We start from the raw sequence: 17,093 nt of genomic DNA on the forward strand, positions 1-17,093 counted from the left end.
GAAAGTGTGAAAATAGATAAGTCCCCTGGGCCGGATGGGATTTATCCTAGGATTCTCTGGGAAGCTAGGGAGGAGATTGCAGAGCCTTTGGCTTTGATCTTTATGTCATCATTGTCTACAGGAATAGTGCCAGAAGACTGGAGGATAGCAAATGTTGTCCCCTTGTTCAAGAAGGGGAGTAGAGACAACCCCGGTAACTATAGACCAGTGAGCCTTCTGTTGTGGGCAAAGCCTTGGAAAGGATTATAAGAGATAGGATTTATAATCATCCAGAAAGGAATAATTTGATTAGGGATAGTCAACACGGTTTTGTGAAGGATAGGTTGTGCCTCACAAACCTTATTGAGTTCTTTGAGAAGGTGACCAAACAGGTGGATGAGGGTAAAACAGTTGATGTGGTGTATATGGATTTCAGTAAAGCGTTTGATAAGGTTCCCCACGGTAGGCTATTGCAGAACATACGGAGGCATGGGATTGAGGGTGGTTTTGCGGTTTGGATCAGAAATTGGCTAGCTGTAAGAAGACAGAGGGTGGTGGTTGATGGGAAATGTTCAGCCTGGAGTTCAGTTACTAGTGGTGTACCACAAGGATCTGTTTTGGGGCCACTGCTGTTTGTTATTTTTATAAATGACCTGGAGGAGGGCGTAGAAGGATGGATGAGTAAACTTGCGGATGACACGAAAGTCGGTGGAGTTGTGGACAGTGCGGAAGGATGTTGCAGGTTACAGAGGGACATAGATAAGCTGCAGAGCTGGGCTGAGAAGTGGCAAATGGAGTTTAATGCAGAAAAGTGTGAGGTGATTCATTTTGGAAGGAATAACAAGAGTACTGGGCTAATGGTAAGATTCTTGGCAGTGTGGATGATCAGAGAGATCTCGGTGTCCATGTACATCGATCCCTGAAAATTGCCACCCAGGTTGATAGGGTTGTTAAGAAGGCGTACGGTGTGTTAGCTTTTATTGGTAGAGGGATTGAGTTTCGGAGCCATGAGGTCATGTTGCAGCTGTACAAAACTCTGGTGCGGCTGCATTTGGAGTATTGCGTGCAGTTCTGATCGCCGCATTATAGGAAGGATGTGGAAGCATTGGAAAGGGTGCAGAGGAGATTTACCAGGATGTTGCCTGGTATGGAGGGAAGACCTTATGAGGAAAGGCTGAGGGACTTGAGGCTGTTTTCGTTCGAGAGAAGAAGGTTAAGAGGTGACTTAATAGAGGCATACAAGATGATCAGAGGATTAGATAGGGTGGACAGTGAGAGCCTTTTTCCTCGGATGGTGATGGCTAGCACGAGGGGACATAGCTTTAAATTGAGGGGAGATAGATATAGGACAGATGTCAGAGGTAGGTTCTTTACTTGGAGTAGTAGGGGTGTGGAATGCCCTGCCTGCAACAGTAGTGGACTCGCCAACATTAAGGGCATTTAAATGGTCATTGGATAAACATATGGATGATAATGGAATAGTGTAGATGGGCTTTAGATTGGTTTCACAGGTCGGCGCAACATCGAGGGCCGAAGGGCCTGTATTGCGCTGTAATGTTCTGTAAATTGCCCCTTAATTGGAAAAAAAAAAATTGGGTACTCTAAATTTTTTTTTAAATAAAATTAAAATGGAAATTACACAGCAAGATGGTCTGCACCTGAAAGAGAAAGTTAGGTGAACATTTCAAATACATGGTTCAAATATTTTTTCTTAATATTGATCAGCCTGCTATTCATTTTTAAAATTTTTTAGCAATTTCTTTCTGGATTTCCAGCATGGGAGATTTTTTTTAAATTATGTCTGTTGCGATGTAGTGTAGGAATGAAACTTCGCCTTTTGACTGGGAACCTGTACCCCAGGAATGTGCATCAGGAACTCAGGCGCCCAATGCACTGGGTTCTCCAATCAGTTAAATCAATAATGAAGACTATACCTTTTTTTATTATGACATGCATACACTCGATTGAACCCATAATTTATTTTCCAATCCCACAGAGAGACCGAAATCGAGCTGAACTCCTTCAGTTCCTCAACTCGGCAATGTAGGGAAGAGGCATGTCAATGGGATTTCTAAAACATGAAATACAGGAGTCTGTTAACAGCATGAACTTTGTCACTGAAGATCAATGTGTTCGTTTATAGCTCAAGGAACATCCCTTCAAAAGTGGACAACAGAGACTTTTCTGTTGGAGACGTAAAGGTTGTGTTGAAATATGACTATCATTTTGAGAAACTTGCATTACGCATTAAATAACAAACACGACGGGGTCCTTCAGGATATTTCTCTATTTTACCGAAGCAAACTTTGGAAAATGTGTTCATCATAGCTCAGATTGTTTCATCGCTCAGAAAGCTGTCATGTTGGACAGAATTTCTTATTCAGGCAATGTTTACAAATATTTTTACATCTAAAAGTTCTGAGAAAATACAATGGACATTAATTTTAATCATAATTATAATGGCGATACAGTTAATTCTCGATGAGTCAAATCCCAGGGGAGCCACCTTCAACTCGGTTAAAGCAGAACTTTGTGATAGCTGAGGAGGCCCAATTTGCCACATAAATGCATCTGTGTAACTCAGTATGCCTACAAATGCATCTAACATTTATTACTTTGTTTTTCAGATTCAAATGCAGAATAAAAAACATATGGTAAAATGTGTAAAATACCTTTATCATTTCTTCATAGTTTACATTGTGTTGACCTTGAGAAAGGCTGGGGTTGGCACTGGAAAAACCCCACAATCTTTCTGTTTAGTGTGTTTTCAGGTGTGCACAATACAATCCACCACATTGTCAGCACAGTCAAAACATGTTTTTGTGCTGCACTGCGAGATCCCAGAGCATCTCTCAGGCCTTTGTGTCATTGGCCAGGGAAACAAGTGGGCCAGTGGGTGTGTATTCATCAGATTCTTCAGGGTCATCAGCCTCCTTTGGCCTTCTCAGCTGAAGAACGTACTACATCTACGATAGCATTATCTTTTAATTCTGTTGTGCATAATACAGCATTGTCCATTTCCGCATAAGTTTCCATTGTTGCCCTGCTAGAATTTCCATACCGGTCTCACGCAGGTGAAAATTACATTGGGTTGGTTGTGATCACACTGCTCCTCCTCATTCTCATCATCTTGTGAAACCGTAACCTGTTTTAATCCAGCAAGTTTGAAGCAGTTTGTGATTGTGGATTCCTTCACCACCTTCCATGCCCTTTTCAGAATCGACATGGCCTTGAGTACAGTGGGCTTTGGAGCCCTGCTTATTGTTATGGGCCAGGGTTTAGAGAACCCCAAAGTGTATCATGGAGTTCACCTGACCCACAACTTTCAATAGATTGTGGTATGGGGAGCACACGGCCCACTCTACAGGTGTGGTACAGCAGAAATGGAAAGTATTTTTTAAAGCAAAGCAATGTTTATTCTATGAACTCAAGTTCACCTTTTTAAAACATACAGTGAACATCTTGGCAACCATCAATTCAAATACAACCCCCAAAGAATACAACACTAAGTAATCCTTAATAACTTCCCAAACAACATCCAGAAGACAAAAGAAACACCTTTTAACAGAAGCACATTAGGTTTACATTCACTACGGAGAACATTTTATAATTCTGAATTCACCAAATGATCAAGAGATAGTCTTTTCATGGCAGAGAGATCAACAGTACACCTGCTTTGTCTGGCTTCAGCTCCAACACTGAAAACTAAACTAAAACACACCCTGCAGCACACAACCCAAAACGAAAGTAAAAAGCTGACACAGCCCAGCTCCACCCACACTCTGACATCACTGCAGTAATATGAGCAGCCAAACATTTCTTAAAGTGACATTCTCTTGACACCTCCCCCCAAGAAAAAAAACAAAACCATCAACTTCAAGATGGTTTCATTTTTCACCTTTTCACTATCCTTTAAGAAATGCACACAGTAAATATACTTTTTCGTTTCAAAAAACAACACACGCAAACAGGTATAATAATATAGACAATATTTGTTTCTTCTTCCTCCAACTGGAATCCTTCTCGATTGACCGTCTCTTTGAACAACAAGGTCTCTGCACAATCCATCCATTTCTCTACGCCTCGACAAGTCTCTTTAAAGTCAGATACTTCAGTTCAATCTGATCACAGAGTCCCTTGTAATTCTCCAACACATGAGCATTGGTTATCACAGCTTTCAGGCCGTCAAATGCCTGTTGAAAGTCCGCTGTCCACTGAAATTTTTGACGTTTCTTCAGCAAGTCCATCAGTGGAGCAATCACGCTACAAAATTTTTCACAAATGTTCGATCAAATCCACTCATGCCAAGAAATCGCATTATTTCCCTTTGTGATGAGGGTATTGGAAACTCCTAATAACTGTTGTCTTCACATCCCGTGTGACCATTCGACTCTGTCCGTTTGTATGGCCAAGGAAAGTAACTTGGGCCTTTCCAAATTCACTTTTGGCTAGGTTTATCACCAAACCCGCCTCCTGAAGTCGATCGAATAACTCCATCAGATGTTTCAAATGTTCTGTCCATGTCTGACTGAAAATTACCAGATCGTCGATGTATACCGCACTATTGGGTAATCCTGAAACAACTTTGTTAGTTAACTGTTGAAATGTGGCTGGTGCGTTTTTCATGCCAAATGGCATAACTTTGAATTGGTATATACCAAAAACCCTAAAACGAAAGTAAAAAGCTGACTGACAGCCCAACTCCACCCACACTCTGACATCACTGCAGTAATATGAGCAGCCAAACATTTCTTAAAGCGACATTCTCATGACATTATCAATGGCCTTGATAAGCCAAGAGATCAGCTGCCATCAGTAGCGGGTTTTCAAGTTCCTACCCCCATCCAAGCCATGAGCTGGAGCTTCAATTTGACAACCTTTGGACCAGCAATGTTAGGGTGTGTGGGGTAGTTGTGCACGATGATGGCAATCTTCCTTTCGTTGATGCATTTTGTACGCTTTCCTGACCCATGCCTCAAGAATGCTGAAAGTTATCCAGGTATTTTGATTTGTCTCTTACTGTGTAGGTAGTGTCTTAACTTTGCCAAAACCATTGTGGCTTGGTGGATTTCTATCATGATAAGCAGCAGTTTTTTGTGCCATACACGTTGGCAATGACCAAAGCAGTGATGCATTCTCTACTCTACTTTCCGCAGTTACACATCCCCCTTAAATATAATAGAGCATCTGACAAAAGATGGTAAAACAGTCTGGTTTCATCTGCGTTAAGAATCTCTCTTTGTGCATACTTGTTCAAGACTTGGATGCGACTGACAGGTTCCAAAATATCTGTCACTGCTGCCTTAACCACTGCATTTTCACGACTTAACAAGTGGACGACAATGTTGTGCCTTGTCTTGTAGTAGTCCCGCCAGCCATCGCTGCAGGTGAACTCCATGTATCCCAGCTTCTTTACCCTGGCAACTTCCCTTGCCTGCAGGATTGGACCAGAGATGGACATGTTCTCTTCTCGGTCTTTCTTGAATCATATCAACAGAGCATCTTCGGCATGGGGATAGGTAGCCATTCTCATCCTTTTCCTTGCTGGTGAGAAGGCCTGCTTGTTGTACTGTTCCAAGATGTTCTCCTTGGTTTTCAGAAGGGGTTGGTTTAGCACAGGGCTAAAGAGCTGGCTTTTAACGCAGACCAAGGCAGGCCAGCAGCACGGTTCAATTCCCGTACCAGCCTCCCCGAACAGGTGCCGGTATGTGGCGACTAGGGGCTTTTCACAGTAACTTCATTTGAAGCCTACTTGTGACAATAAGTGGTTTTCATTTTTTTTCTCAGAATGATGGACAAACTTGGAAGGTCAAACCTCCCACTTTTTTGTGATGCCAGCTTTTCCGCTTTACACCACAGTTTTCTACTTGCTCCATCAGCTTCACCTTTTCTCCGATTGACAACACATTTAACTTCCTCATAGGTTTCGCCATACTTGCCTTCTTTGCATGTTACTTCACGGAATAATTTGAGCGCACTTGGGTCTAGCCATCCTGCTCTGATCAGCCCGTCACGAGCCCTAATTTCAACATTATTCCCCTTGCCAAAGTTCGGCTAGGCTGGATCAACCGCTGTGGAATTCTGGACAATCACCGGTGCTGTCCCATTGCTTTTGTTCTTCTGCCAGCGGTAACTTCTACGCGTGCAGAATTTTGTGTCATCCGAGTTTGACTCTTCGAGATTTCACTGTAATAGAGACATAGAATGTTACTTCTATCTGGCTGTGCAGAAATTACCCAGAGAAATCCTCCATAATTAGTGTTATGAATTAAGAATTGCCAGCACAAAAGTTGAAATGAAATGAAAATCGCTTATTGTCACAAGTCGGCTTCAAATGAAGTTACTGGGAAAAGCACCTAGTCGCCAAAGTTGCAAATATTATGAAAGTAATTGCGTAGCCTCTTGCTGTTTGCAAACAAAACTATTTTCCAACAGTACAGAAACTTACAGCATTCGATCTGTATATTAAGATCCTTTGGGAAAAGGAGCCAAACAGAAATGCGTGCATTTGGTTTTTGATCACTTGAATACTGTGTGCTGAAGGAAGAATGGAAAGAGTGAAATTATATGTACTAATTAATATAGCAGATCACGTATTAGAAATTAGTACATGCAAACCAGTGCAAGCAATGCACTTGATTCACCCTTTAGACATGTGCAGCTTCATGCCCTATGTTTTTATGTACATGCTCAACAGAATTATGCTTGATTATACTTGGAATCTGTACTTTTACTTTTTTGTCCATTAACTGGATCAAGCTCAGTTATTTCACTTTGTGTATTTTATGTCCTGAAAGGATGATGGAATCAGGGTATGAGAGTCACAAGCCTATTCATACCATCCAACAAAATTGGAAAGCTTAACAAAGCAAGCTTCCAAATAATGCTGAATCGTACAGCTGAAAATGAACCCTGAGAAAAGGCCTATGACTAAAGACTATTGCTTCACGGTGTCTGAATAAGTTGCATTTCTTTTTTACATGGCATTTTTAGAGTATTTGTTAGTGTTTTTGATATTCTGCAGTTTCAGATTTTTTTTGTGGAAGCTAAAATCCATGGCTTATCTTGAACTAAAATACAGCAATGACCGAGGAATAAAAATTATGGTATAGCAAAAGGAAATTATTGTGAAGTTTGAATTTTTTCCAAGAGAAACTCCGGTCTTATGTGAATTTATTTTCTGGGTGGAATTAGCCGTGGTCATTTTCCCAGGAAATTTTAATCGTTTTACGCTTTGTTGGCGCATCTTCCAGCATTCTATTGGTATTCTCTTCTCCAGACTCATGACCTTTGCCTTCCCTACCAACATGGGAGGACTTTGCCTGCATACTAGGTCAGAAGTTCAACAATCTGCCCAGAAAAAGTGAAGACAAAAAGACAGCACATCTTGATCAGCAAACTAAGCTGATAATGATGCTCTCGTCACACACAAACTTGGCTACAATTGCAGTCCCATGTCTGTAACTTATTCTGCCTTAAGATAGAGTCATGAAAACTGTGGCTATGGGACAGAATGTCACACCTCCGTCCTTTCACACCTCCACTAAACCCCCACTGAAGTGGTTAACAAATTCTGCTATCTTAGCTCCACAGTGACCGACACTCTGTCTCTTGATGCAGAATCCAATAAACGCAAAGGTAAAGCAGCTGCCATCTTTGTCCAAATCAGGACGGGTGCATAGTGGAAAATCGAGTTGACTTTTGGGACCAAGGTACTGCTTTTTGAGGCCTGTATTTATACTGCCTTGTATGACTATGAAACATGGACCAATGACAGCCTGCAGGAAAGGAAGCTCATTAACTTTCATCTTCACTGTTTGCTATGCATTCTGTACATCTCATGGAAGGACAAAATCATGAATGCCCGCCTCATGTGAGTCCCTTCCATGCCCTCAAAACCAAATCTGCAAAGCATGTTGGCATTCACCAAACAGGTGACTTCACTGGCTCAGGCACTTTCACAGGGTGGAAGACCGGTGTACCTGAGGATTTTCTAAATTATTATGTAGCCAGAACCTGAAGACCGTAAGATGCCCAAAACTGCTTCAAGCATAACATGAAGGCCCTAAACATTGATTTTTGCATCAGGGAGACGTTAAACGATGACCGAGAGAAATAGTCTAATCTAATCTTTCTAATTATCACAAGTAGGCCTACGTTAACATTGCATTGAAACTCCCCAAGTCGCCATACTACGGCGCCTGTTCGGATACACTGAGGGAGAATTCAGAGTGTCCAATTCACCATGGGCGGCACGGTAGTATAGTGGTTAGCACTGTTGCTTCACAGTGCCAGGGTCCCAGATTTGATTCCCGGCTTGGGTCACTGTCTGTGCGGAGTCTGCACGTTCTCCCTGTGTCTGCGTGAGTTTCCCCCGGGTGGTCCGGTTTACTCCCACAAGTCCTGAAAGACATGGGGCGGGATTCTATGACCCCCCCGCCGGGTCGGAGAATCGCCGGGGGGGGCGGCGTGAATCCCGCGGCCGCCGAATTCTCCGGCACCGAAAATTCGTCGGGGGCGGGAATCGTGCCGCGCCGCTCCCCCCCCCCCCCCCCCGGCGATTCTCTGGCCCGCGATGGGCCGAAGTCCCGCTGCTGTCATGCCAGTCCCGCCGACGTGAATCAAACCACCTACCTTACCGGCGGGAGTGGCGACGCGGGCGGGTCCTGGGGGGGGGGGCGCGATCTGGCCCCGGGGGGGGGGGGGGGTGCCCCCACAGTGGCCTGGCCCGCGATCGGGGCCCACCGATCTGCGGGCGGGCCTGTGCCGTGGGGGCACTCTTTTCCTTCCACCTCGCCCACAGCCTCCGCGATGGCCGATGCCAAAGTGACCCCCCTGCGCATGCGCGAGGATGACGTCAGCAGCCGCTGACACTCCCGCGCATGCGCGGACGTCCGCCGCCCGCCGCAGTCCCTTCCGCCCTGGCTGGCGTGGCGCCAAAGGCCTTTCCCGCCATCCGGTGGCACGCCAACCACTCCGGTGCGGGCCTAGCCCCTCGAGGTGAGGGCTTGGCCCCTAAAGGTGCAGAGAAATCCTTAATGAGATGAAGCAAATGAGTGACGAGAAAGCAAAATTTCTTCAATGCAGTAGTACTACTAGCTCAGCCTTTGGCCGACTGAGGAAAAGAGTATGTCAGGATCTCAAACACAAGACTAAGGTTATGGTTTACTGGGCAGCAATGATCCCTGAACTCATGAATGCTTTTTGGAGACTTGGACAACTATAGTAGATACCTCAAAGAAATGGAGAAGTAGCATCAGCAGTGCCTTTGCAAGACCCTCCAAATCCAGTGGCAAGAAAGGTGGTCCAACAGCAGCATCCTCTCCCAAGCCAATATGCTCCGCATTGAAGCACTAATCACTCATCAACGCTAGGCAGAACATGCAATGTTTTGCCTGACACCAGATTTCCAAAGCAACTACTCTGTGGGGCTTGATCTTGGCGGGATACGCCTCGGAGGACAGTGCAAATGATTTAGCCATGTCCTCAAAATTATCCCCGAAGAGGTAAAACATTGCCACTGGCATGTGACAGACGGAAATGTAGAAAGTCCCTTCAAAAAAGCATCAAACACATCAAGAGACTTTTATGCAGTGGCGAAGTTGAGGTATTGGTGATTGCGCACAGCTCCAAACAACTCATTTACCAACCTTCCAAACACCACCTGTCCCATACGTGGCAGTCTGCCATCTCTGAACCCATCGAACCGGAGTTGAAGCAAGTCATCCTCTATCCTGAGGTTTTAAGTATAGAATCAATGCTTATGGATCCCTGTCTAGTGTTTAAAAAGTGAGGATGCCAAAATAAGGAATTTGTGACGTGCAAAGCAAACTTAATATATACTAATTTTCTGTCTTTATTTTAAATTTTCCAAAAAGTCATGCAACAAGCAATATTTGAAAGCAACCAGTTTTTAACCAGCTGATGGGGGCTTGATAGGATAACTGCTGAGAGATGGTTTCTGCTGGTTGGGGAATCTAAAACACCAATTCAACCTGCAATCTTTTTTCTCCCGCCTAGTTTAGTTGCTAGTGTAGCCACCTAAGTTGGCCAACTCCCGATTTAAAATGGCGAACGGCAAAGGCTGAAGGGAAATTCAGCCAACACAGGCAGAAACCAGCAGGTGCAGGTTTGCTGTGTATTAAAACTCTGCAAAAGCCCAGACAGCATCGATACCAGAGACCATCAGCATAATAATGTAGCAGCCATCTACATACTAATGCGCAATACCAGGGTGCAATTGAAACATTTGGGATAAACAAAGCAAAGCCAGACTCCCCGGCGCCAGCAGGAGCCAACACAAAAGAGGTTAACGGACACCTCAAGACCGCCCATCGATCAGGGAACCGCTCCAGTATTGGAGAAATCGAACCAAGCGATTGGAACAATGTCCAATCACTTGGGACCAGATACGGGGTCCGCCCAAAAGGCGGGAAGCCCCTGGGGACTATAAAGTTAAGCCCCCAAGTTCAACTCGCTCTCTTCTTCCTGCCCGGGTCACCCAGCAATGTGAACCAACCTTGACCGTGACCGCCGAAAGACCGTAAGTCTTAATTCAACACTCGCTATGAGAAAGGCGCTCCTAGCTACCAATCCGTACCAACTTCGAATCCCGCAGACTCAGAACCCGAACGAAAGGCTATTTGTTCCCCTGACCTGGTGGGCCAATCCGAAGTTAAGTATAGGCCTGTTAGTTGTAGAAGTAGCTTAGACGTAGAATTTGTGCATGAGTAGCGATTACTGTGTATAATAAATGTGCTTTGATTTGAATCTTACTAATCGGTGTATTGAGTTATTGATCATTACTTGGACTTTAACCTCGTGGCGGTATCATAAAGATACCTGGCAACTCGACAGCAAAGGTAATAAAACAGAGCAATTGAACCAACCGAAAAGTTAGCAACACTACTCTTCCACTTTCTCCTGTTCAAGCTGCTGTTTTGCTGCTGTTTCACCAATCCCAAGAGCTCAGGCTGATATATTTTACCTCAGCAGTTCTTCCTCTCTCCCTTGGTTAGGACTTTCCATTCCCACTCTTTCTCCTTCCCTCACCTCCTCGAGCATTGCTCCTAACTTCTTTCCTCTCTCTTCTGTCTTTCCACTTTCTTCCTTCCCTGATCTACTTTCTCGCTTTATCTACAGGTGTTTTCACAGCAAGCACAGGTTCTGCCATCGACGGTCCTTGGAAATCTAAAAGGGTGAACTTCTTTGGCTGCAGACCTTTTAATCATCAGAATAGTCATGATTCTTTGGCTGCACCTCTGGCAAGAATAATATTAAATAATAAAAAGTGCCACAAAAAACTAAAATTATTACAGTGAAAACTATTTGAGATATCATGTTATTATACTGTGGTAAATGATACCTTGGTTGGCATTGCACCAAGGAACACCGGCTCATTTTAATCTGGCAGTGAACATGTACTATGAGCAAAATGTAGCAACTTTCCCTCGACCATCAATAACAAAAGCGTGAGAATAGTGCCGTAGCTAACCCCATATCTTTGTTAACCTGTTCCCTCGTTATCTCCTTCAATTTAGTCATTCAGTCAGGATAATTTTGAAATAAAGGAGGCATCTGGTCAAGCTGTATGACAGCTTTCAGCCTCACAATCATGATTGGAAAACTGCTGGTGGTGGGGATAATGACCAACATCGAGTGATCTGGTGTGCATGTCTGGGTGTTGAGTGAGATCAGAATTGGGCTCAACTGTTGTGCCATGGAAGAGGAAGTTAGCAACATTTACAGTCGAGATTCACAAACCAACACAAGCCACTTTGGTGAAATGTTAAGAGGTGAAAATTAGCACTAAAAAGCACTTTATTTGAAAATGTGGATGAGACATCAAAGTATTTTTAGGTCACGAGAAATTATCCTTTTAAGCGAATGCCAAATTCCACATTTCAGTTGCTTGATCAGCGTCAGACCATGAGTGCAGCATTCTGAACAGTAGGGCCTCGCCCAGTGTGAATGTTACATTAGATCATTATACGGTGTCACGATGAGGGAATGGACAAATGGTATCACGATTAAATATTTCCACCCAGAAGTATTTTTAAAAATTTGTTAGTGTCTAGTTTTCATTATGGCACAGTTGCGGCACAGTCCAAATTCTTTCTATTTTATTAGATTGAGATTTGAACATTTTACAAATTGAATCGGGGCAGCTCGGTGGCGCAGTGGTTAGCACTGGGACTGCGGTGCTGAGGACCCAGGTTTGAATCCCGGCCCTGGGTCACTGTCCGTGTGGAGTTTGCACATTCTCCCCGTGTCTGCGTGGGTTTCACCCGCACAACCCAAAAGGTGTGCAGGTTAGGTGGATTGGTCATGCTAAATTGCCCTTTTATTGGAAAAAAATTGGGTACTCAATTTAAAAAATAAATTTTTATTTTTTTAATTTTATAAATTGAATCTTAATTATTGAGAACTGCCATTTTCCATAGCACTTTTTCTTGTTGGTGAAATCCATCCTGGACAGGATGGGATTTGTGTGTTTGGGAGCAAGGCAGTGTTCATGATGATAGGTTCTCTCATGTTGACACAAAATAGTTTCAAAGATCTTGGGCGAAATTCTCCGCAATCGGCGCGATGTCCGCTGACCGGCGCCAAAAACGGCGCAAATCAGCCCGGCATCGCGCCGCCCCAGAGGTGCGGAATCCTCCGCATCTTGACCGGCCGAGCCCTAACCTTGAGTGGCTAGGCCCGCGCCGGACTGATTTCCGCCCCGCCAGCTGGCGGGAAAGGCCTTTGGCGCCCCGCCAGCTGGCGCGGAAATGACATTGCCGGGCGGCGCATGCGCGGGAGCGTCAGCGGCCGCTCATGGCATCCCCGCGCATGTGCAGTGAAGGGAGTCTCTTCTGCCTCCGCCATGGTGGAGACCATGGCGAAGGCGGAAGGAAAAGAGTGCCCCCACGGCACAGGCCCGCCCGCGGATCGGTGGGCCCGATCGCGGGCCAGGCCACCGTGGGGGCACCCCCCGGGGCCAGATCGCACCGCGCCCCCCGCCAGGACCCTGCAGCCCGCCCGCGCCGCCTTGTCCCGCCGGTAAGAGAGGTGGTTTAATCCACACCGGCGGGACAGGCATTCTAGCAGCGGGACTTCGGCCCATCTGGGCCGGAGCATCGCCGGGGGGGGCCTGCCAACCGGCGCGCGGCGCGATTCCCGCCCCCGCCGAATCTCCGGTGCTGGAGAATTCGGCAACCGGCGGAAGCGGGATTCACGCCAGCCCCCAGCGATTCTCCGACCCGGCGGGGGGGTCGGAGAATCTCGCCCCTTAAGTGGGTTTCAGAGGATGACCGCAGGATAAATCTCATTTTATTATCACCTTTGTGTTAGACTGCATGTGTGCATGCACTGGAGATCTCTGTTGTGTGACATACATGCCAATTTTCTCTCGTAATGGATTTGGATTTGTTTATTGTCACGTGTACCGAGGTACAGTAAAAAGTATTTTTCTGCGAACAGCTCAAACAGGTCATTTAGTACATTAAAATAAAATAAAATGCATAATAGGGCAGCACAAGGTACACAATGTAAATACATAGACACCAGCATCGGGTGATGCATACAGGGATGTAGTATTAATCAGGTCAGTCCATAACAGGGTTGTTTAGGAGTCTGATAACAGTGGGGAAGAAGCTGTTTTTGAATCTGTTTGTGCGTGTTCTCACACTTTTGTATCTCCTGCCCGATGGAAGAAGTAATGTATGAGTGAACACTCAATTATTTGGCACATGTGGCCTTTTATCGCTTTGTTCAGCTTTGCAGCAACTACGTCAATGCTTGATGGATTTGAAAAATCCATTTGTTTAATTATTTTAACAATACACAAAACCAAATGCACAAAATATACCTTAGGGTACTATTTTTGTAAAATGCCAAATGTTGGCCTCAAAGGTGCCTCATTTCTTGCAAATTGTAACTTGAAAGAAAGCTGCCTTTATGCAGGAAGATCCGGTCCTGCCCACATTCCCACATCAATACAAAGTTGCACTTTTCTGGAACTCTGGGGAACATTGGCGCAAAACTTCCAATCTCCAGGGGGGCCATAGCCTGGAGGTATCCCACGGGGCAGCATGATAGCATAGTGGTTAGCACTGTTGTTTCACAGCTCCAGGATCCCAGGTTCGATTCACAGCTTGGGTCACTGTCTGTGTGGAACTTGAATGTTCTCCCCGTGGCTGCGTGGGTTTCCTCCGGGTGCTCTGGTTTCCTCCCACAAGTCCCAAAAGACGTGCTGTTAGGTAATTTGGACATTCTAAATTCTCCCTCTGTGTACAGGAACAGGAGCCGGAATGTGGCGACTAGGGGCTTTTCACAGTGACTTCATTGCAGTGTTAATGTAAACCTACTTGTGACAATAAAGATTATAGATTATAGGTGCACTGGAGGATCCGCCAAGCACACCTCTCCACCCAACTCCCCCCCCCCCCCCCCCCCCCGCCCCCGACTTCCCCACACAAGTACTGTCTGGGAGTTATCCAGTCAGTTCAAACTTTTGTGCAATTACACTGCACTAGGAAGCAACCAAAACTCTAATTTAAATGGTACTGATTCTCCTTGCAGAATAGTTACCCAGGAGGGGTTAGAAAAATTAAAACCTCTTCCAACTCTTTGGTTACCATTGTACTGATTCCTTCCAACCCCCCCCCCCCCCCCCCCCCCCCACTGGACGTTCTGACACCCTCACAATCCTTCACCTCCCAACTACTCCCCACCCTGACTGACCACCCACCCGATCCATCAAACCCCTCCATGACTGACCGCCTGAATATCTGCAGGATGCCAGAGGGGTTGGAAGTCCCAACTCCCACAGGATATTTTATGAAGGTGTTTGGGAAGATGGTGGGGGAGGGTGAACTCACTTCCCTTCCTGCACTGGACTGAGCCCACTCCGGACACTGATAGAAGCCCCATCCCAATGAACCATCACGAGCAGTAATTGTGAAGTTTCACAGCTTCCAAGAAAATGAACAGGTCTTGAGAGGGGCAAAGAAGTATCGCGACTATAAGTGGGAAGGCCATGCCATCAGACTTTATCAAGATGCTAAGACTGGAACTGGCAAAGAAGCAGGCGGAATTTAACAAGGCCAAAGCCGCCCTGTATAAAAGTGGAGTCCAATTTGGGATGGTGTCCCCGGCACAAGTGACGTTTGAGGGAAAGACTTTTTTGAATCGCCAGAAGATGCAGATTCTTTTGTAAAAAAAGAAGCATAGGCTGGGTGCGAATTATTTTGAGGTTTTTGAAGTTTTTTGGATGTTGAGGGTGGGGAGTTGTTGGGGTCCCTTGTTCATGTTTGCATTTCTTCGTTTTTGTGTGGGTTGAGTGTTTCAAACGTTGGACTTGGGTGAAGGGTTTAATGTTATGGGGGGGATTTGCTTTACTTGCTATAACTGTTGCGAAAATACATAGCTCCCTGTTGGAGTACTATGCTCTGAAGGGTTTTTATATTTTGTTTCATTTTTCTGTTAGTATCTTTTACTTTTTTTATTCTGGGCAGGAGCCGCCCTGCTAGCCCAAGAGTTAGCTAACTGGAGCGGAGCGGTGGGGGTGATTATAACTCCTTATATTAGTTTTGTTTTAGGTAATGAGCTAGATATTTTTGTTCTGTTTGGGGATCGTGCTGGTAGAAGTAGTTTTTTTTGGGTTTTGTTTGCATTACTGTTTCTCGTATGTATAATTGGGTGTGGTATTGTTTGGGGACGGGAGGGTGGGGACAAAGATGGTTTGCTGATGATGATTGCATATTTTTCATTGTTTTGTCTTGCTGGTGGGTTTTGCGGCCATCTTGGGTGGGCCTGGTTGCTGTACTTTCTATGTAGCTCTTGGATAATCCCTCTTGGTGGAAATGACTGACTCAGATCAAGGGGTTCATAGAATTTACAGTGCAGAATGAGGCCATTCAGCCCATCGAGTCTGCATCGGCCCTTGGAAAGAGCACTCTACTTAAGCCCCATGCATCCACCCTATCTCCGTAACCCTGCCAACCTTTTTGGACACTAAGGGCAATTTAGCATGGCCAATCCACCTAACCTGCGCATCTCTGGACTGTGGGAGGAAACGAGGACCCGGTGGAAACCCACGCACACATGGGGAGAACGTACAGACTCCACACAGACTGTGACCCAAGCCGGGAATCGAACCTGAGACCCTGGAGCTGTGAAGCAACTATGCTAACCACTGTGCTACCGTGCTGCCCACTTGGGTTGGGAGGCCCCCAATTCATTTGTTCACCTGGAATGTAAAGGGGGTTGAATGGCCCAGTGAAAAAGGTTGAGGGTATTTGGTCACCTTAAAAGTTTGAATGCAGATGTGGTTTGCGGGTCAGCGATCAGGCAAGGTTGCAGAAGGGGTGGGTGGGACAAGTTTTTCATTCGGGTTTTGATGATAGGGCCTGGGGTGGGGCAATTTTAGTCCATAAAAGGGTTCAATTTTCTGCCCCTAAGATCTTGGCGGACCCCAATGGTAGACATGCGATTGTTAGTGGATCCTTGGCTGGCACCTTGGTGGTCCTGATTAATGTGTATGCTCCAACCTCGGATGATACAGGTTTTATTAACAAGCTGCTAGCCTCCATTCCTGATTTGGACTCGCATCAGCTAATCTTGGGGGGGCGAGTGGTGGTGGTACTTAAACTGTGTTCTGGATCCCAGGGTGGGTAGATCCAGGCCCAAATCCTTGATTACATCAGGGGTGGCAAAGGCATTGTTGGCTTTCATAGAGCAGATTGGCGGGGTAGGCGGAGCAGATCCGTGGCGTTTTTTGCACCCGAGCGATAAAGATTTTTCTTTTTTCTTCCATGTCCAGCAGGATGGTATACTCATGCCTTGTCTTTTTTGAGGTGGGTAGGTCTCTCCTCCCTTTGGTGGAGAGGGTGGGTTATTCAGCGATTCTGATTTCAGACCATCCCCCCCCCCCCCCCCCCCCCCCACCATTTTGTGGATTTGATACTGGAGTCTGACCCCTGCCACCATCCGCCATGGAGATTGGATACGGCTTTGTTGGCAAACAAAAGATTTTGCGAACACATGTCCAAAATTGGGGAATATATTAAATTTAATAAGAATGAGTTTATCTCACCTTCTAAGTTGTGGGAAGCCCTTCAAGTGGTCAT

The 17,093-nt window shown here is 45.6% G+C and overlaps 1 protein-coding gene across 1 annotated transcript in view; it reads left to right on the forward strand.

Moving 5' to 3' along the window:
- Positions 1–2,648, forward strand: part of LOC140424864 (uncharacterized) — a 43,805-nt gene extending 41,157 nt beyond the window's left edge. The window contains exon 7 of the mRNA XM_072508401.1: positions 1,976–2,648. Coding sequence (XP_072364502.1) covers positions 1,976–2,026 — 51 coding nt within the window. The 3' untranslated portion in view covers positions 2,027–2,648. The remainder of the gene's footprint in view (positions 1–1,975) is intronic.
- The last annotated feature ends 14,445 nt before the right edge of the window (positions 2,649–17,093 follow it).

The sequence above is a fragment of the Scyliorhinus torazame genome, chromosome 1 (genome assembly GCF_047496885.1).
Source record: "Scyliorhinus torazame isolate Kashiwa2021f chromosome 1, sScyTor2.1, whole genome shotgun sequence".
NCBI classification, from domain to species: Eukaryota; Metazoa; Chordata; class Chondrichthyes; order Carcharhiniformes; family Scyliorhinidae; genus Scyliorhinus; species Scyliorhinus torazame.